Source organism: Ictalurus furcatus, chromosome 9 (genome assembly GCF_023375685.1).
Source record: "Ictalurus furcatus strain D&B chromosome 9, Billie_1.0, whole genome shotgun sequence".
Classification (NCBI taxonomy): domain Eukaryota; kingdom Metazoa; phylum Chordata; class Actinopteri; order Siluriformes; family Ictaluridae; genus Ictalurus; species Ictalurus furcatus.
In genome coordinates, this window is record NC_071263.1 from 17,233,607 (window position 1) to 17,256,557 (window position 22,951).

Sequence of the window (22,951 nt, forward strand, 5' to 3'; positions counted from 1 at the left end):
TTTGTGGAACAATTTCAGAATAATGTTCCTCAACGTAAAATTGTGAAGACTATGAATCACCATCTACATACATAATATCATCAAAAGATTCAGAGGATCTGGAGAAATCTCTGTGTGCATGGGACAAAGGTGAATATTAATATTGCATGCCTGTGAACTTCGGGCCCTCAGGCAGCACTGCATTAAAAACAGGCATGATTCTGTAATGGAAATCACTGCATGGGCTCAGAAACACCTCCAGAACTCACTGTGTGTGAACACAGTTCACTGTGTCATCCACAAATGCTGGTTAAAGCTCTATTATGCAAAGAAGAAGCCATATGTGAACATTATCCAGAAACGCTGCCGTCTTCTCTGGACCATGGATGCCACGTCCTCTAAACTAAAGAGGACTAAAGAGGAGAGGGACTATCCAGCTTTTTATCAGCGCTCAGTTCAAAAGCCTGCATCTCTGATGGTATGCCGGTGCAGTAGTGCCTATGGAATGGGCAGCTTGCACATCTGGAAAGGCACCATCAATGCAGAAAGGTATATACAGGTTTGAAAGCAACATATGCTTCCATCCAGATTCCATCCTATCTTTACTTCTGAGAGACTTTGCCTCTCTAAGATACACTTTTTATACCCAATCATGTTACTGACCTGTTGCCAATTAAACTGATTAGTTGCAAAATGTTCCTCCAGCTGTTTCTTTTTAGTAACACTTACATTTCCAGCCTTTTGTTGCTCCTGCCCCAACTTTTCTGACGGCCATCAAATTCAAAATTACCTTATTTTTTTATTAAAATGGTACATTTCCTCAGTTTAAACATTGCATATGTTTTCTATGTTCTATTGTGAATAACGTGGGTTTTCATTTACATTTTACACAGCGTTGCAACTTTTTTGGAATTGGGGTTGTACTAGACTCCTTTTCGATGTTTATTTCAATAATCTTCTCATTCATATATCTTATATTAATCTGACATTTTTAAATCGTCCATTGTTTTGCTGTTACATTGTGTTACCTTTGACATCATGCAATTTACTTCTTCAGTCCGTATTTTCTATCCCTGATTTATTTATTTATTTATTTTTAGTTTGGAATTATCTTACCAACTCTAAATACTTTGATTTTTTAAATTATTTTTTATATGTTACAGAACATCACCATCAAAACTGACAGAAACAATCTTTAATACTGAGCATTTTTTTTTTCATGTAAATGTTCATTTAGGTTTATATCAGTTGCCATGATTGGCTTAGGCAGGTGTCATGTAGTCCCATAAACACTACCCTTTAGAAAAGTATTACCAGAATTTGCAGCTTACGCATGTCTTCTATTTCTGTTTGGTTTAAATCTCTTTAACTGTAATAAACATCATTTTAATGTTTCAGTGGTTCACTTTCCACCACAGACCTCCTGTTCAGGTCTTATTCAGGGTGATCAGCATACACATGTCCACACACTTTTCAAGTGAATGAGGTCACATCAGACAAGCATTCAAATCTAATGAGGCTAGTGTACATCCTCAGCACAGCACACCCGGGCTACTGAATAATAGAGGAGTACACACAGACCTTGAAGAGCATTAGTGTACCTTTGGAGCTTACAGAGTAAACCTGAACACTAGATTTCCCCTGATTCAGTATGCTGAAAGGGTAATATTCAATGTAGCCTCAGGTTAGGCTTACAGTACTGTTTTGACTATTTCCCCCATCTATACATTTCCTCAACTGTAAACACATTTTGACCCATATGGAACTTCACAGGAATAATAAAACTGCACATTACAGGGTATTTTTCTTTCTGTTTTTCTCATGATTATTCTCTACAGTGATGACCACTAGCTTGACATATGTGTAACTAAGTCGATGCGAATATTAATGAAGTTACCATAGGGATAACATTTAGTTTAATTAGGAGAATAACCTATACTGTGGCCTGTTCTGCTGCAGCAAGGAGAGAAGACACAAAAGGAATTGATTGGTTTTGGCATTTAGTCTCTGATCATTGGTGTCATCTATTGCTTCAGGAGGCAGGAAGATAATCTAGAGTGACATTTCTTGTCTGCCTGCTTCTTTCCACCGCTGATGAAGGCAATTACAGCGATCCTAAATGATCATTTGCACAACTTTCAGTGGATTTTCCCCCCACATTGGAATGCACCGGGGTGATTAGCTAATTTGGTAAATAAGGTGGTGAGGTTGTGTGCAAGGTGAAGCACACAATGTTTGCGTAAAACATGTCGAGATCTCCTGCTGCCACAGCATTCGTAGATATTTAATCCAAAAGAAATACCGAACTGTCTAAACCTTTCTGCCTGGAAGAAGAGGAAATCACATGCATTTCCTTTCTAAATAGTCATATGGAAGATCTTACTATTCATTTCCTCAGCAGGATTTCATGTTGCCTCAGGATGTTTAGTGTTTAATGCTTTAGAGGTCCATATGTCACTAATCCTCCCGTTTTGTATTTATAAAGCTAAAAAAAAACAACTTCTAAACACATCTCTCTTAATATCGGTTGCTGACTTTGTTCTTTCTTTCTTTTTTTCTTTCTTTATTTAAGCGTTTTATTATCAGTTATTCTCCAATATTCCACAGTGCTGTTGAATTCTTAAATCTGATACATTTTCTACAACAGCAGCTCTGAGGGTAGTTCTGCCATAATTCAAATTGCACGTTCATATTACCGTGCTCCTTCTAATATGTTATTGTTTCTATAGTAACAGCTCATTCACAGGGATGTTGCACATAGTATAGGCCAAATAATATATATATATATGTAAATCTTTGGTAAGGTAACTCTCTGTAAGAAGACAAATATATAACACTTATGGAAGGAGTCTCCAGTGTCAACTTTTAGTAGCATTCAGTACAATTTCCACAACAGCATAGTCTTAAGCACAGATGACTTTGCCTTTTTGGTTTTTCTGAAAAATAAGATGTATTTTTGACTACAAGAGAAAGAAAAAAACAGCATCTGTTTATAGTTGCTATACCTTTAGTAATAAAAGTAACTAACTTTTTATTCTACAACATTATATGTAACTAAAACAGATTTAAAAATAAATAAATAAGTATATAAATAAGTCCTTTAATAAATATAAAATTGCAATAGTTAACAAATTGCTGTTACAGGAAAAATAATGAAATTCAGGGTGTTAATGAATCACACTAAATTGTTGATTATTTTCCTATAATAGTGTTCCCCTTCATGTTTTCTTCCTTACTTATTTTTTTGTTAACTGCACTGTAAATCTGTCTGTATTAAGCTATAATCATTGCAGGCAGAGTCAGTGTTAGATAGTTTTGGCAGACTGAGAGCTGGACTCTTTATAGATCACTCAGAGCTGAGTGTCAGCCCCAGACCAGGGTTCCATCCACAGTTCAATGCTGCCTCATCCTTTTTCTTTGAAAGGTGCTTAAAAAGTCATCGTGAGCCAGTGGGTAAATATCACTGTGATGTCATTTCATGTTTGTTGCATTTACTCTCGTAAAACATGATAAATATGTCGCCGGGGTGAAGGTCACATAACCTCTGCGCTTCGAGAAATATTCGGGCAGGACAACATAATGCTTTCCAAGTTTGCGGAACAAATGAAATTCTGCTGCTCTGTCGCACTTTGCCTCCAAACAACCATTACAACTAGCTTTATATATTGTCTGAGCGGCAGACCATCAAATGGTGTTTTCCTTTTTGTGCCAGAGCGGTCTAAAAGATGGAGAATAGCAATCTGCCACCAGGATGTAAGACCATAGTTTGTGTATGTGTGTGTGTGTCTATATTAGCTGGTAAAACCATCCTAATAAATTTCCCTATAAACTTTGTCTGTCAAAACTGTTATGGAAATTAACAAATGATCTCAATGTCTGTGTGTATAACATTAACAAAAAGAATCTTCAGCAGTGTTGTGAATGTACGTGCAGTGTTGCTTGGTGAGTTTTCACTGGAAATTGCATACATTGTGAATGAATGGCCAAAGGGCAGAGAAGAGCCGCAGAATTCAAGGCTGCTTCTGAGGACAGTATTTGCATATTCAATATAGAGTCGAGCCTGCAAAAAAAAAAAAAAATACCCAGCCCGAACACTCTGCTGTGTGTTTATATTTGGTGTGCGAGTGCTATTTCATCTCAGTTTTGTGTTTTTGTTATCTGCTGAGATTACAGATATGAACAATATTTGATCATTTTTCTCCACTAACAGCCATTCTTCACCTGGCAAGACATTGTTCCTTCCCCCCCACCCCCCATTCCCAAACCAACCCCCCTCACCACCTTTCAGCATTTGCTCTAACCAATTTTGCATTTGTGGTGCTAAAAAATTAATCTAAGTGCTGGCCGGTGGGGAACGCTGGGGATCCGGGCTGATTTATTGCAGACTTAATTCAGAATGGCTGGAGATGATGAACGCCACTGAGAGTGGGCAGTTACACGTTGGAAGTATGAAACTGGCTGTTCCGAGTTGTTTGATTGAAAATCACATAAATCAGGAGAACGAACCCACAGAGTCTCGCAAATCTCGGAACAAAAATATGCACTCTGTACATTACATTATTATTGGAGCGTCACAGGTTGCATGCAGTTACTTACTCTTTAAATGCCAGGGATTTATATGGCTTTCAAATAAAAAGGTCTTGGCTCACACAAGAGGGATATATATTTTTCCATGGTTGCTTTTTTATGAGTTACCAAGGAGTCAATAACTGAAAAAAAGTTGAAACAATATTAATAAATAAATGTCAAATGAAGGAATATGGCTGTACTGTGGAACACAGAGAGATCTTGAAATAAATCTTGAGGTTTGTGTTGCAGAAGGAGCAGTTGGCTTATTTAACTTATTCCGTGTTCTTGTTTTGATTTCAAGGCCCAGCCTGACCAGAAAATATGATCTGCTCAGTGCAGCATTCTTTGTCGATCTTATCATTTCTTTATTTTTTTCTGAAGGGACGTTTTCTGGCCTGCTGCATAGCTTTCTGGAAAAAAAGACAGCAATATGAAAGTCGTTCAGGAAGCCGCCTCATGAGATCTCAGGCCTGAGTTAATCACAACTTCGACCCACTTTTGGATTCTGACGAGTAAATCAATTGAGCCAAAGTCTCCCTCCGGACCAGAAGAAAGTCAGTGCAACTGCAATTTTAGCCGCGTCGTAACAGTCTGCTGCCTATAGACCACTTCGACCCAGTCTGTTGTTGATGAGGCCTGCTAATTCTGCACAGAAGTGAAAGTTAACTGCAGTATATTGAATAAGTAAGGAATAAAACACAACAGGGCGTGTGGTTATAGGAAAATAATCAGCGACGTGATGGTGGTGTGATGCTGCCAGTGTGAACTGGAGTGTCAGGTTTGGAGAGTTGAGACACATGCAGTTGCAGTTGAAGCATTTATTGAAAGAGGCAGGCAGACAAATCCCGAAATGTGAATCCGAACAGAATGCGAATCAGAAACAGTGGGTAGGCAGAGGTCAGGTGATCTACGAACGGCAATATCAAGGGTACACTAAATTCACAAACAAGGAAATGGAACTAACTCGAAAATTGGCATAACGTGATAGAAAATGAAACAACTCAACAAATTCAGAACAAAGAAACATGAGGGTTTAAATATACAAACTAATCAAAGGGCAAACTCGAAACAGGTGCGAGTAATCAAGTCACATGAGGGAGACAACGAGTGACAGGACAGGGGTGGAGACAAGGCATGAATCAAAATAAAAACACGTGTATTATACACACCCCTTGTATTATTCCTCTAATAAGTAGAAACAAATTTCTGTTATTTATAAAATGTATAAATATATAGGAACTTTTTATCATCTTTTTTTTTTTTCATTTGGAATTATGTTTCACAAAACAAGTTTGTTCCTGTTATCACATACATTATATAAACAGTTTATCCCTCACCAGCCTCCCTTTTTTCCCTCTCTCTCTAAAATTTAATAAAACGAGATATCAATCTTAAAGGAACAGCTTTACCTCTGACTGTTACAAAGTGCTGACACTGGAGACTCCTTCCTTAAATGTTCAATAAACATCTCACAGAAAATGTCACAATTGAACAACATTTTAAATCTGTGTATGTGGAGCATGGACACCTTCTGAATGATCAGATTTGAGAAATCAGCAGTGTTGCGTTGTAAATATTATTATTAATAAATTCTATCATTTTTTTTTTTAAATATTGGTTTGTTCTGAGCAGAATAAATTTTTAGAACTGCAGTTACTTCTGTGAGTCTAATGTAATGAAACGGTACGTTATTAGACCTGGCAGTTGTGTTATTGATATGAAGTACACATATACAGTAGGTGATGAAACTAATTGACTGTTTGTGTACTGTGTGTCGATTAACATTTGAAGCTCTACCCATAATCTCTACTGAGTTTTTTTTTCTTTCTAGAACATATTACTTTTTTAAAAACACTTTTTCTCTTTTACATAGAATGTTGTTACTACGAGTGTTGTCATTACTCTGGGAGAGAAGAATGCCAAGCTATGCGCACAAAAAACTTTGCAGCTGATAGAGAAATTTGTGAAAATGGCGATAGGCACCTGGTGATAAATTATCCTCTGGACAAGATGAATGAGCAGTAAATTAAAGAAATAATTGCTCCATTTTGATAACAGAAAGCTGTACATCATTCCAAGAAAAGAGCAGTCCCATTTTGTATCAGACATTTCATGTAGCTACTGTTATTAAACTATCATAAGGCTACAGCTCATATTATATCCTTGTATTGGTTTGTTGATTACATTTGCCAGGAGGAAAGAGCACGAAACAAAGACACATAAATATATTTCTCATGATAAAAATATAAACCACTGCTACACAGCTCACATAAAGCGAATCATGTGAAAGCAAGCAAGAGCAATTTTGATCCAAAGACATGTTCAAATTCTTCTTATGGGCTACTGAACAAAAAATTACTGAGAGTTCATATTAACAATATACTCTAAACATTCAGATGATGGATTTCATTTCATTTTTATAACTAACTTTTGCTTTCTGTTACACACAGGGTTTAAAACAATGATATTAAATTTTTTATCAATAGTCTGATTACAACATATTCCATTTCCATATGGACTTATGGCAAAATTTTACACTCAACGTGCAGAAAAGGTTAGACTTTAGTCTAGTTTTAGTCTTTATTCTAATTGCCTTCCTAATCCGTGCTACTGTCTGTCAGGTTGCAGGCTCTGAGGAAGGAGAAGTCGCGTGATGCAGCACGCTCACGCAGAGGGAAGGAGAACTTTGAGTTCTATGAGTTGGCCAAGATGCTGCCACTGCCAGGTGCCATCACCAGCCAGCTGGACAAAGCCTCCATCATCCGCCTCACCATCAGCTACCTAAAGATGAGGGATTTCGCCAACCAGGGCGACCCGCCATGGAACCTGCGCATCGAAGGACCACCACCCAACACCTCAGTCAAAGGTCAGAGGTCGCACCCTGTCATAAAATCTGTCTCTTCTCTTCTTGATTGTACTATAGAAATTGTTGCACAGCAGCTCCAGACATTTTTTTTCTATATTCATTTACTCGTAGCAACAAACATAAAATACAAAGGAGAAGAAGAACGCCAAACAAAAAATTATAAATGAAGGCAATTAATCCAGCCCCTTATCACTAAAACCTATATCAGGTCATAATTTGTTGTGTAGGGTATATGAGGTGAGATAAAGAGTGTTTGTCATGCTTCATGGAAGCCTAATTAGTTGTAAATGGTACTATACTGAAATAGTCTATAGATTTAACAGTAACTATGGATTCGTTGTTGGGCAGTAACGACCATATGAGTAATGGACCTCTTTAATGAACTAACGCTAAACCTCAGGTGATACAAAATAGTCAGGCTTAATGGAAATTTACCCAAAAAAAGAGAGAACTTTTTTGGTTTTTCATGATAGAAGACAGGATGTTTGTGTATTTTTGTAATTTATTTTTTTTTCTTTCATATTACACAGACCTGTCTTTGGAACAAAAACAACTGACGATTGTCACACATCATTTAAGAAAAAATATTTATTTTTTGAAAGTACTAGTAGGAGACTTAATTTAATATATTTTAATGTTTTATGTTCGCTTCTGCCTTGCTCTACAAATGAGAATCAGTTAGGAGAAGTGGAATAACTGCAGAACTGAAAATGGCCATAGGGACCGGAGAAATTGCACGCATTTTAAGGAGGCTGCATTCTGTGTATTCTGGCCAGCACACAACAGATGGCATCATTGTCGTCTCTCTTTGAAGAACTGCATGAATTTTAATGAGAAAATGTATATACAGAATCATTTGGTGTACAATACACCGGCAAGTTCGCCGAACTGTTCCGTTCTACACCACGAAAATCTACATGTCGGGCAAAAAAAAAAAAAACATTACACAGTGGAAGAAATGTATTAATTGCCCACTACAACATGTAGTTTAATGAATCCTTAGAGAGGTGAGCTTATATAAAAGAGGAGGACAATGAGGCTGGCTTTGTGTCCTTCCGTCTCATTGACAGCAGCACTTTGAATTGAATCAGGAGCTGGGTCCATTTTATTTGCACTACATTTCGAACAGAGCCTGCTATCGATTCCTGTTGTGTTGCCCTGCGTCACTCAAGTTAATGGATACTCAGTGCACTGACGGGGCTTCCAAGCCCATGAATCTGTGTTTATTCTTTGATTGGAGTGACTATACGGCCTTGACCTAAAGAGGCACAAGCTTTCCCTCTCCTGCTCACTCTGGATTGTTTTAGGATGAAAGAGCGTGACACATTTTGATCAGCACGGAGCATGCTAATACAAACATATGGTGCATTATTGCATCAGGTAGAGTGGTGTAGAGGGCAAGGCCCATTTCTGCTCTGGATCACTGGTGCACCTGACTCAAGGTGAGCTGGAGGAAAATGATATTGTTTCTGATGCATGGAAGTCCCTAGTTCATTTGGCAGTCCAGTCCTTCAATCAATTTGCCTGTGACTGTACATGCAGGGCTGCGGCGCCAGGCCACGCGACTGTTATTACACCAGACTCACTGAGGAAAAAAAACCCAAGCTGACTCCTTGTAAGGCATTTCTACCTAATAACTGATGATTGTAACCTTTAGGGAAATCTCGCTGCAGCTGTGTTTGGCAGATCTCCCTGCTCTCAAGGAACGGCTCTTTGCTTAAAGAAAAATCAACATTCTCTTTTATTCTCGCTTCTATAGGAATAAAGAATAGGTTTGAGCTGGCATTTGTACTGTGCTGATGGGTTTCACAGTCGCCAAACATCATTAAAATGAAGCCCTCTTCTCTTGAATACAAAACAAAGGTGACAAAGCAGAGATTGTTGGCCCTTATCGGTAATAAAAGCTCCCTATATTACTGGCATCTGAACTAAAAGAATTTGACCTCCACTTCTCAAGTGTTGATTTATTATCATAACTCCTGCGAGCGTGCTGCCTCTCCTCTTCGCGCCTGTTGACCTTTACGGTAATTGACCCATCAACTAATTTTTTTTTTTTTTTTTCCTGGAGTGTTTTAACCAAAATTTGCTAGTCTCTGTCAGGAGCGTTTCACATCTGTTGAAGGACACTGCACAAACAAGCATGACCTTTCTGTTGTTTGGAGGCTGGCGCGGGCCTCCTGACCCCCTCCACCACCTGTGCATTCATTATTCATGCATGCAGAGCAGAGAGCAGTCACCAAAATGCCACACTTCACCAGGCACGCGCTCACGCCCACACGCACACACTCCAAAAAAACGATACGCTCCTGCCTCTGCCATTCATGTGTCTCATGCCTATAGACAGCAGAAGAGCAGAGGACATGCTTTCTCCCAGCGTCCTTTTCATTTACAAGAAAGAAATGTTGGAACGGATCCACGAGGATGCAGGATATCACTTAGCATCCTGTTTTGAAATCGGATGTAGAGGTTCAAAACAGAAAATGAGAGATTTATGATTTGACACAATGGTAAATTGAACTCCAGACCTGTCCTTTTGTAAATGTGATTTCTGAATGATTTAAAAGTGCAAGGCTGGAGTGACTGAAAGCACTAATTAGCTGACATTAATGCCTGAGATGTAGGGTTCATTCTGTATTAGCTGAGCAGGGGAAGCCTTTGCAAGTCCTTTTCTAAGATCTCTGCTAATTATAACTGCATGGATGCATCAGTCTGTTGGAGATCTTCTGCTTTTCCTCAAATGTGTTTATTATATAAGGAATTAAACACGACTGGGAGTGCTGTTACAAGCTACAGTCAAAAGTTGATTCTTTTCCCAAAACTGCATGTCCTTCGGTGTTTGAGTCTCCTTATACCACAACTATTAAGCCATGACCATTTTTATTTAGTAATGAACAACAGTTTTAAATGTTTACAGTAACATGTAAGGCTATGGAACATCCACAGGACAATGCAGTTCCTGTTATAACTTACAAATGAGCACTAAAAGTTTAAAAAATTCACTGTGGTATATAAGGTGAAGGTATTCTGCTGAACATGCTTTCATCAGCAACAATATTATTAAGTGTCCCTGGAAGTTTTCATTCCTTCCAGCGCAATGAATTTTCGTTATAGTTTTGTCACTCATAAAAATTTTAGCCTGTTTTTTTTTTTTTTTTTTCTTTTTTCTCCCCTTTCATGCATTAGCAGGGCTCAAGGAATGGAACTGCAGCCAAATGTTCATGTACTTGTCCCAATTAGCATAATTTCATCAATAAACTCCAAAGGGACCTTGAAGCAGCATCAGACCTTCTTTCACATCCCCTCCCTTCTTCCACTCATTAGGTCTTCTAATGTCCCCTGGACCTCGTGCTCGGCATTTACCAGCACGCATGCGTGCAGCGCCACCATATACGTGTTTACTGCCGGTTTCCTGCCCACCTGAGCACAACCCTCACGCCTCTAATTTAACAACATGTCAACACATCAAATGCAGTCAACAGGGTGAGCTCATTAAGGCTTTTGACCATCTCACAGACTGACAGACCAGTTGCTCTTTAGTCCTGGATGCCTCTTCTGAAGGACGGCTGGCTTTGGTGGAGCAGGTTGGCACCAAGCACGGCACTGATTAAACTGATCTCTCCAGGTGCCCAGCGTGCTACTCTCATTGTTAATGGTAATGAGGGAATTAATGGCGTTTGCATCACAATAGACTCTCAGAATGCTGAAAGAGTGTTTATTTATTTATTTATTTATTCTGCAACCTGGACTTGGAAAGAGACAGAGAAGCAGAGCATCCTGGGTGAAAAAGAAAAAGCCTCCATAGTATGTCTAACTGTATAAATGGATGGTAAATTGCCCAGCTGTGAGTGTGAGATGTTTCATTCCCCAGTCGTCCTGTAAGAAAAATTGAATGACAGTGAGCAAAACAGCAGTAATTATAAAACTAATTACTAAATGCTGATGATGCCCATAGGCTCCGCATAACTAAATTTCGAAGAGGAAATTGCTTTTGGCTATGAGGAGGCTATGGGCATGTTTGTCTTATTTGCTTTATTTTCGAATACACACCAAAGAAAGTAGTAATTGCCATGGAAACAATTACTCGTACACCTTCTCTTTTTTTTTCTTGGCCCGTCAGAAACAGCCTGAGGAAGCATTGTTGTTGAACAATGTGTTTTAATAACAGTGAATAGTGTACATGCTTTGCTCATGAATAGATTACCCTCGTATGGTAAAACACGGTCATGCTACCGTGGCACGGTGTAAAAGGCCTTTAATTTCCTTATTAAATTAGCGTTTTTATTGTGCAAGATTTTGTTTGGGCCATACAGCTAGCTTGTGTGAGTCTTAATTGTGAGCCGACCGTATAGAGCACTTGTGTGCAACTATGCTTTTAATGGCCTATTTCTCTTTTCAATGGAGACAACAGAGCCAGGGTTGGCAGCGAGACGACCCTCCAGGGTGCCTTCACGTTCCCAATAGCCTTGTTTGTGAGTGTGTTTGTAGGTCCTGCAGTGTGTTTGTGCGTGACGCGGTGTGTTTTGCGTGCGTGCGCACAAGTCTTTTTGTGCATTTGCCTACATTTTCTCCGTGCAAAACTGACAGCACAAGAATATGATCATTGTTTCCCAGCAAATCGACGTGCTCGGAGATGATGTATGGCTAACTGCTTTTATTCTCATTGACCTGCTAGACTTGCGCTATATGGATGTCAGCTCTGGCCCGGTAATTAGTCCTTTTGCAAATGGCCCAATAATAGAGAAATAAATCAGAAAGACAGCTGAAATGAATATTGAAGCTCTTTTCAGTTCTTTGCCTGAACTTGTATTCGGCTGTAGATAATATCTTTACAAAGTATTACAAATCACCATGTCTTTACTGCACACTGTACTACACAGAAGCCTACTGGTCTGTCGTACAATAATATGAAGAAGAACAGAAACAGAAAAATGTGGTTATTATATTATTATATTTGCATTGCTTTCAATTCTCCATGTAGTCTTAAAATGAACGAAGGTCTCCTTTAGAGAGTGTGTGAGTCGCCGGTACATGATTTGTTTCTCTGTGTGCTGTATTTGTCTGTTGTGTTTGTGTGTGTGTATGCACGAGTGTGTGTTCCGCGGACTTGTCCGGCTGACAGACTGCTCCCAGAATAGAGTGGCACTCTTTGAAGTTGAGCGTCTGAAAGCACAGCATGAGCTTCAAATAAAGTGAAGGGCATCTACTATTACAAGTAATGTCCTTAATAATCTTGTTAGTCTAGTCCCTCTCAGTAGGAGACAAATGGAGCATTATTGGCTTATGGGCTGTAGTAAATAATTTAGTTTCCAATATTCCGGCTGCTTTGACAGTAAATTACGATGACATGAAAAGAGCTCCTTGAATAAAAACAGTATCCAATCAAATTTAATTGGCTTGACTTTAAGCAGCAGTAATGTTTTATAATTAAACCGAGTTGTCTTAGAGCTTTATAACATCACATGAATCAAAATGTCAAAAATATTTCTTTGATATTTTGATATCTGGCTTTTAAAACGTCACAGCACATATATTATTTTACGATAAATATCCCCCCCACCCCACCCCCACACATTTACTGGATGATGGGACACGAGAAGAAGTCTCTCCGTCTTGAATTTCCAAACTCAGAGCTTTAGGCTCTGTGAGCTGCACGCTGATTTCTGTCAGTGAAAATCAAACATGCATCGTGGGGTCTTGCACTCTGTATCGGGCCACGTGATGTCTCACCGAAGTGCGAGAGCTGTTAAGATTTCAGAGGAAGGTCACTAAGGCCTCTGCCCTCATCCTTGTTTGCCGCTGCTCTTCCCCCTCGCAGGACACAAATGACTCCCCTAATCATCCAATTTAATCACACCATTTCTTTCCCCTCACTAGCCCCCACTCAGCTAATAAGCCATTCTGATGCTGTCACAAAGGGCTTCATATCGAAACCAATGGATTTTTAGCATTTAGCGATGGGCTGGAAGTGGGGCGATAGAGCCGAGGTCGAGAGGCAGGGTCGAGAGGCGTCTGCACCCGCTCGAAAAGGGAGCGATTCATGCGTGAAGCATTTAGCTATTGCCATCTCAACGCATGACTAACAGTTTTCGGTCACCCGTTTTATTCTCTAATATCTATAATAAGCGGGTGTGATGATGGCTGAGAGAACAGGGTTTTTCTCTCTCTCTCTCTCTCTCTCTCTCTCTCTCTCTCTCTCTCTCTTTCTCTCTGCATTACTCGCCTATTGAGGTGCTGATGATTTTGGCAGGCGAGATCCAGGCCAGAGGAGGAAGGTGAAATTTTGCTTCTTGACCTGGAGTCATGCTTGAGTGCTCAGGATCTTACGAAGACAGCATCCCAGAATACCTCCACTCTAAAAACCATATGGTATCTCTCTTGGTTTCTCCAGTGACCCTAAGTTTTGAGTTGGCAGTAGCCCCAGTTGGAAAGGTGGACATGTTGTCCTGCTGCATGCTAGCAGAAATGGCCACATGTCCATCTCTCAGGCTGGCTGTCAGTAGCACTGGGATCAGTGCCCAGTCAATCAGCAGATAGCCCAGGGCCCATGAGAGTGCCTCAGCCTCCCTCATCTCCACTCCCCTCAATCACGCTATCTGCCTCAAAACAGTCGCCGCCGCTAATAAGCGGGAATATAGACACATGAATAATGCATGAAGTGTATTGTTTATATTAGCCGAAACTCTTGCCACAAGTAGTGTCTCGAAGAAAGTCTGTGTTTGATGGAATTTGCTGCTTGATTTAAGTAATTAGAAATAACACAGGTTTCATTTTCATTTTGTCCTCCGTCACCCTGCAAATCCCAGTTGGACACCAAGTGCGAGAAAATTACTTCATTTATGCTTTATCAATCCCCTATGACCCAAGATTCATTAATAGTTTCCCACCCAATCTTTCTGTTGCATTTTTACATTTCCTACAGAAGATAAGACAAGGAGCCAGTGAAAACCGACACAATTAACTGGAATTGTTCTCTAAGAAATAAATGAATTATAGATTTGATGAGACACTTGGCCACAGCTGGCTGCTAGGTGCTTTAGTTTAAGAGATTTTGAAAATAGACTATTGAATAGCCTCTTTGGCTCAATATTACAATAACTTACACTAAGAATGCTGTCGTGTGGAACCAGGTTAGAGACAGCTGTGTATCCTATAGCCAGTAGTTTAATACAGTTACCTTGTCACCGTGGACCAGATTCCAGGACAAAGATCAGTTTTTGCTTTGTTGTGTGTGTGGTTTTTTTTTTGTTTTGTTTTTTTAGATTTCTACATGGCAGCATAACAGCAATATTACCTCCCTTAATACAGAGAATTACAACTGTAACTTCAGATGGAGTTTCTATCTTCTAGTTTCATATTTAAGCTGAGTAACTGGAACAGAGACCCTGAACGCCCCGTGCACGTCGTACTCTCCGAGGACAGCAGTGTCAGAAATGTCAGCAGTAATACACATCCTGCCTTTCACTATTAGCTCCTAAGCTGCCAAGCCAATTACAGCTAAAGGAAGCTGTGTGTGCCAAAGCGAGGCTGGGTAAATCCTCTGGCATACACTGCTATTGTTTTGAGCGGGTCAGTGAGAGCATGTTCTCCTGATTAATAACGCCTCTCTCGTCTTCCTCTCTGATTTGTTGTTGCTTCATCTCTGTATGAAAAAGATGCATCTCAGCAGAGAGAGCTTTAATTGTAAGGACGAGAGGAGGAGAAAGAGAGGAAGAGAGAAGGAGACGAGGGGATGAAAGTGTCATTTGCCATAACGAAGAGGAGATCTGTGTTTCCTGTTTCATGGTTGAGCCATAAAAAGAGCTGATGCTGTTAAATGATAGAACTTCAAGGCATTGTTTGGATTTTGAACTTACTCTTTTTTCACAGCATTCAAACTATGCAGATCCTTTAATTAAACTCTGCAGTGAAATTTTTGTTGTTGTTGTTGTTGTTGTTGTTTTTTTTTGTTTTTTTTGTCTGTGTCTGTGCTGGTTGGTTTGGAATTTGCATTACTTGGATGTGAGGCAGCTGTATCTCCGGGCTGTGTGTAATGCGGCTCTCTATTCCATTTGCTTAATGTGACTGCTACTTTCACAAATCCCACAAGGACTGAGGAAATATTGTGAAAGTGACGGCGTGTTCTTTTAGATGCATGGAGTTAAAACCTCACGTCGAATTCCGAAGCTGCAATTACATCAACGGCTGCGGTTTAAAATATAATCAGACACATCGTTATCGTGAACATTTATTTGGACGTCTGCAGTAACTTGTAGAAAATCGTTAATAAGTCTAAGTAATACTTGACAAGAGTTCTGTTTGATCCCTCACACATCATTTAAGTCAAATCTGCATCCCTACTGTGTAACATATGCTGCATGCTTGCACACATTTCACAAAACATTTAGCCTCTAACCAGGGTTACAGTATGTTTATGCATGTTTTTATGCTTGATATTTACGTATGCTGGAATTCTATAACACCAGGACCATTAGACAGACAGGAAATAAGGCTTTTTTTTTTCTTTTTTACTCCCTCAAGCATCCTTAATCGTAACACTTTGGGAACACGTTCAGGGGAAAATGAGGTGTGAGTTGCAGAGGCCTGAGCCAGCTCAGGGGGAGCAGAGAGAGCTCACTCTGCTGGCAGGAGATGAGCTATGTAATGATTATCCTCCATGTCACACTGGGTGAGTTTTTGTTGACACGCCGGCGTAGGAGGGCTAGATTAAAATTTAAAACCCAAACAAGCATTGAGAATAGCACCCAGCCATACAAGATGCATGACGATCGCTCCGCCATGGGCCGATGTGCTCCCGTTGCCCAATCAGGGAGGAGAAAGAAAGTCCTTAATTGACAATTTCTTGAAAATTGCTGAGGGGAAAAACAAAAGACCAGCTTTGGGTTGTCAGGGTGTAATAAGCCGTTTCTCATCACTGTCTCTGTGATTGAGCCTATACAAAATCGATTTATTTCTCGGGTAACTCAGAATAATTGAAATACAGACAACGTTTGGTTCCAATTTACCAGCAATAAAGTTGTAATAGGGTTTTCTCTGCAATCTTAGACTTAATGCACTCATTCTAAAGAGCAGTATTTTGCCAGTCGAACAAATAGCATCACTGAGGCTTACGATCAGTAATAGTCCCACATTGATGCACACATTAAACTTGTTAAATCAATTCGGTAGACACTTTCTAAAGTGGACTGTCTGTTCTCTTTCTCCTCCAACCCTCTCATAGCCTGTACGCGTATCAATCACTGGCAGCTGCCCATAATGATTCAAGCCTTTTAGTTTGTAATTATTTATGCTAGGCGAACACAGCCAAAGAGAAATATCTGACACGAGAGCATATTTATAGGAGGTAGAACACTCTGCACACACTCACACACATACACACACATACTGAAGGCTGGTCTGGGTGGATCGAATCTGAAGTAGGCTTCTATAGATTTTAGTATTTTACTCCTTTCAAACCTTTTTTTGCCTGTTGCTAATGAATGCCCATTCAACTCACTCGAAAAGGCATCATGAGTAGAAAGGCGGTTGTGGATTTAATGCCGAATTGTTCTGCACGAGATTTGCATCTTGCTCTGGCAGTGCGGCTTAATAGCAGTGATTAAATGAGAACGCTAAATATGTGCCTGAGAAAGGGATTTCATTACTGCAATTGAGCATAGATCTCACGGTCAAATTTCTGTAAACAAACCCCTACAAAATAAGCACTTTGTGCATTTGCATAGTTTTTATTTATTTATTTATTTATTTATTTATTTATTTCTCTACCAGTTGTTTTCACCCTTTATGCTACATACATATTTTGGATCAGACGGAGGAGATCAGCACACAACCTCCAGGCTGCAGGGCAGAAAGCAGTGGGTATGCCGTGGCTGTTTTATTATTTTTTTTGTGCTGGTACACATGTACAGTAATTAAACTGTCTGACTGCTGAATCTCTTCTGCCTGGCAGCTGCTGATGTATTATATAGACATTCAGCTAATCGATTAAAAGCGCCCAGTCAAGGGAGATGTCTGACAGCGCTGTACTAAGATGAAATTAGTGTGTGTGTGTGTGTGTGTGTGTGTGTGTGGTGGGGGCGCATATGTGCGTGTGTGCGTAGGGGCCACAGGTGACTTAGGCCCAGCGGGACTAAGGTTGGGTAAAGGCAACAGCACGTCGATGCGCATGTAATTAGGACAGCCGTGTTTCAGCAGGATTTTCAAATTATGAGTAGAGCACATGAGGGAAGAGAGGGGTGGCAGTCGGGGAGAAACCAGGGCCGAGGGTGGAATGAGGGGAACATATGAAGGGAGGAGGGGGCAGAGGAGGGGACAGGGGTTCTGCGCTTTCCAACAAAGTTGGCGTTCATCCAGCACTCCTGAAAAATTATACGAAATTATTCAGCTGCCGGGGAATGTGAAATCGGACTAATTGCCTTTTGAAGTAGGCCGTAACGGCCGAGCCTGGCCACAGCCCGCCTGCTCGGGAGCGCCGCACAACCTCAATCGATTTCACAGCTGATACTTCTGCGAATCAACACTTATTTTCCACTGCGCATGGGGGTCCCTTTTAAATGTAAATCCAGTAAAACTGCACTTGTTGGACCTCGCACAAACAAGGCAGGAGGGTGTCTGCAAACGAAGAAATAAGCCGAATTTATTTACTTACAAAAAGCAACGGCGATTGCTTCAGTGAGAGCTGAAATACTGGAAACACAGTCTGCAGTCTGCTTTCCCCCAACTGTTACACCAACGACATGCACTTCAAAACGCAGCAGCTTTAGTAGCTCGTAGCATTGTGCAAACACCGATCTGTAAAAGAAGGTAACCTAGGCTAGTATTCCAAATGTTGCTATTTATAGTCCATCTGGACTATCAAAGGCCTTGGAGCAAACTACAAATGTAGTCAACCAAGCCTCTGAAGCTGATGAAACAAAAAAAAACCTGTTTGTATTTGCTTGCTGTCACTGCTCTTTGGAATCAGCTTTTACTTTTACTGGATGTGCCAGTGAATCAGATGGAAGCTTTCTGTTTTTTTTTTTTCTTTCTCACCACCAAATAATTGCATCAATTTAGGCCCATATACAGCAGCACTGCTGCCCTTCCATTAAGTCAAGCTGCTCAAAAAACAGGGACACTTTTCATCTGCTTCCAGAACACAAGATCGCCACAATTACAAACCATTTTACAGAGCTCTGTCACTTTTAATAGTGAGATCAGCCCCAGTCTGCCGCCCTTGTTCAACTGCAGACAGGCGAAACGCTGCTTTTAAAACTGAGCCTCTTTGAAATAATCTAAAGAGCATTTTCAAATACAGGCCTGCATCTTATGTCAAAGCACCCCCCCCCCTTTGTTTGAAATTGCATGATGTTTCAGTAACAATGGAACTGATCTAAACCCAGACAAGTGAATTTCGTTAGCATGATGGTTGTCTATTGCTGTTTTTTTACATACTTGTGTGTAGAGCTGGAGAGAGTGAAACACTTTCTATAAGAGTGAATGAATATTGAAGCCATTTAACTGTTGGACAGGAAGCTGGTGTCACTCATGCTTATGTACTCCACTTAATCAGTAGGATGGTGCATAACATTACTGACATGCACAAGCCCATACTCATACATACAGTATATGATCATGCACAAATTTCTTCTTATACAGTAGATCAGACAAGGGGAGTTTCTCAGACTCAGACCTATAGATCAGAGAAACAGTTCCAGTTAAAGCATCTCTAAAGTGCTCACTGCTCTCTTTTCCTGAGCAGCCTCAGTTCAGAGATGCTTTTCCATAGTGCAATTAATCAAATGCTACGTGGAAAACACCTTCGGTGGAGCCTCAGCCTGTTGGTATTCGCCTCATTACTCTGCAAAGTCAGCTGAGAAATGCGACGGGCTGCCCCGCTCTCACACTCCATCCTGCTCCCAGCCACTGTTTGCTGACATGCATGCAACCAGCTCAGCTCTAATGAGGAGCCCCAAAACTTGTGTATGTGTGTGTGCGTGTGATTGTGCGTGTGTGGCAGGGATGACCCTGTTTCCCGCCGAAGCCGAAATGCTGACTGAGTCACCAGCCTGAGCTAACAGCAGAGCGCTTCACTTCAGCCTTGTTAGCCTTCAGCACTCTCTACAACTCTGTGTGTTAGCCCTCTGACACCACCACAAGGCTTTACAGCATGTCTTCAAAAATCTGCCATGCTAAATAGTGGCCTTGTCAGATGTGTCTTACCCATAGCCTGAGTGCCATACTGGTACAACGTAAGCAGTTACCCACAATGCAATACCGCCTTGACTTTATGGTTATCTTTCTGTAGACAGCTAGTATGTCTTAAAGCCTGCACATAGAAGCACAATGTAGAAAAACACTGGTAATACATCTGAGAACAGTAGTAGTGCAATAGATCAGTAAATTCTATAGTCAGGAACCAGTGGTTGAGCAGAATCCGCAAAAACATGATACAACGGCTGAGAAAATGAGTAAGGGTGAAGAGCAGCTAGAGCGTCTGTTGCAAATAATAAATACAAAATGAAGTATATGCAGTTTTACACGCAGTGACTACTTTTACATGGACAACAATATTCTGATATTAACCAGATTAAGACAATACTCTGATTAAGAAACTACTATGTAAATAGCGATTATTGATGACCTTAATCCGTCTAAAGTCATACTCGAAGTAAACGCAAATTGAATTAAGACCTGTGGAGTATTCCTGATTTGGTTGCATCATCGAAGTGCATTACAGACATGTACACACCTTAATTGGTTCCTGACTTTTCAGACAGCCTGTAGATCGGCAGTGTCAGACTCCAGTACTGAAAAATTTGTTATAAAGATGGTCATGGGCTGAATTTAATCTTTCAGAAAACATAAAATACCTCTCTTGGATTAAGTCTAGGTGGGAATGTAGTGGGGAACAAAACAACTGACAAGCATATTGTACCGGATGTATTCCAGGATGGAGGAATAGTCACCACATAACACACCACTTAAGCGTGTATCTATGTGGCATGCGTGCAGAGAACAGATTACACACATTTAAAACAAAGATTACCTTTTCAAGCCAAAATGAATCAGTTGAACATCCATATTAAGACTTAACTTGCTTAAGACGATGTTTCTCCTTCTCTGGACGCTAAAAGTACACAGGCTGGAAATTGGAACAGTTTTCGAGGAAACGCTCGTGAGCATGGTGTTGCTTGGAATTTCTCTACAATTATCAAACCCCTACCACATTTCTGAAAGCCCATCTCATTAGTAATCATGTCTGGCTTTGTGAGATGCACTGGTTCTAATATAAATTTCCTTTGTATGCAAAATCTAGAAGAAAGAAAAACAACAAACAAATACTCTCACTACACATTGTGCCAACCTCAAAAGTCAGTCTGTTAACAAGCCCTTGCCAAGGTGTTTATAATTGTCAAACCCAATTGTCAGACTCAAGCCCTGTTGGCCAAATATGGCCTCCTGCCTCATTTCATTCACCCCGCACAAGATAAAAAAGAAAAAAGAAATGGCCCATAGCACAATACTGTGCAGCATTTTCACACTGGACCAGTATTACATAGAATTCACACCCTACATCAGCAACCATCTGCCCAATCCCTGTGTTCTATTAATACCACCATCGCAAATTTATATAAGGAGAACAAATGCCTAATCATACAGTGTCAGAATAACAAGATGAATAAGGACAACAGTAATTCCGCCACAGTGAAACCTGTAATTATCATTATTGTACAAAAACTTTGCAGAAACCTGACATCATTATATATTACGATTTTAAATAAATTCACAGAGCAGCATAGTGGCACAGTGGGTAATGTTGATGCCTAACAGTTTCAAAGTCCCTGTTTCAATCTTGTGCTCGAGTTAGCGTCTATGTGGAGTTTTGTGTGTTCATGTGTCTTCTTATTGGTTCTCCGGTTTCCTCCCACTAATTCCAGACATCCAGATAGGTGGACTGGCTACACTAAACTGCCCCAGATGTGAATGAGTGTGTGAATGTGTGTGTGTTCTGTGCCCTTCAATGGTATAGGCTTCGGATCCACCACAAACCTGGACCAGGATAAAGTGTTCGTTTAATGAAGTTCAATGAATGGATAAAGTTGACACCAATAGACAGTGAAAGTGGTTTCCAATGCATTTTATGCATTTAAATAGAGACAGAGTATATAAACAAATGTAATATGATCATGTGCTTGTCTCAGCGAGTTCTTGTCAGTCTAAATCCATCCACCCGTACCACTTATCCTACACAGGGTCACAGGGGATCCCAGGGATCCTATCCCAGGGAACTCGGGACACAAGGCAGTGGACACCCTGGTCAGGGTGCCAATGCATTGCAAGGCACAGTCACTCACACTACGGACAATTTGGGAATGCCAATCAGCCTACAATCTCTGTGTACACAAGGCGTAGGCAGGATTCAAACTCCCAAACCCAGAGGTGCAAGGCAAATGCGCTAATCACTAAGCCACCATGCCCCCTTGTCAGGCTAAATGCTGGTTAAATTCTGCTGGATTTGATGCATGTCTAAAAACATTTCAGAAATATGTCTGGTGTTAACTGACATTGATAAAGTGATTGACTCCAAATGCATAAATGGAAGAGCCAGTGTAGTGGAATATAAATATGTTGATGAAGAAATTGAAGAAGTTGGAGAATGAAGACATAAGATGAGGAAGACTGAGGAATAGCGAAGACGTCTATATAATTTTTTTTTATTATTGCTACAGTAAAGAGGCTGCAGCACGAATAAATATAACATTTTTGTCTTCCTTGGAAACACAAATATGATAAACTGACTCACAACCATAATCAGATCAGAGAATAGATGCACTTAAAAAATACCTTAAAAACAATAATAGTTTATGGCCCTTCAAAAATGCCGATGTGGCCCACTCAGAATCGGTTTAACGCCCCTGCTTTATACTAAACTTACAGACTGCAAATATTTACAGAAAGTTATATATTTGTTTTAAGGCCTATAGCAATTCAGCAATTTGTGTTGTTGACCAACACTAAAATGTATTTGGTTTGCTCTTTTGTCTAATGATCTCATGTTGGAACTATGATTAATTTGGTTACTTTTAAACTGCTCTGAACAGCACTAACACAGAGCCTCAATGTAAATACAAGCATGATTTTTAATGAAATCACTGTATAACTAAACTAGTTAAAGAAAACATCTGGGTTTTGCATGTAACCCTGTTCCCTGAGAAGGGAACGAGATGGGGTGTGGGGCGTTTTTTTTTTGGTGTGGAAGGAGTGAGAGCAAACCACAGCGGGCAGCATGTTGTCTCTTTGGAGGCGAACACGTCCAGTTCTGCTCGGCCGAACTTCCGCCATTTGGACTCACCCACTTGTGGATGGAGCTTCCAATCCCCAGGCCTCAGCCCCTGCCTTGACAGGGTGGATGTGTGCCCCCACATTCCGGTTGCCCAGGATGTACATTGCACTCACTGACAAAACTTCCCCTCTGCCAGAGAAGAATTAGTTGAGCCTGCTTGAACAGGGGGCGCAAAGGTAATCCTCCCTGGTGGTTGATATATGAGACCACCACTG

The 22,951-nt window shown here is 40.4% G+C and overlaps 1 protein-coding gene across 1 annotated transcript in view; it reads left to right on the forward strand.

The window, feature by feature from the left end:
- Positions 1-22,951, forward strand: part of LOC128613038 (neuronal PAS domain-containing protein 3) — a 250,812-nt gene that overhangs the window by 92,105 nt on the left and 135,756 nt on the right. The window contains exon 3 of the mRNA XM_053633577.1: positions 7,170-7,414. Coding sequence (XP_053489552.1) covers positions 7,170-7,414 — 245 coding nt within the window. The remainder of the gene's footprint in view (positions 1-7,169; positions 7,415-22,951) is intronic.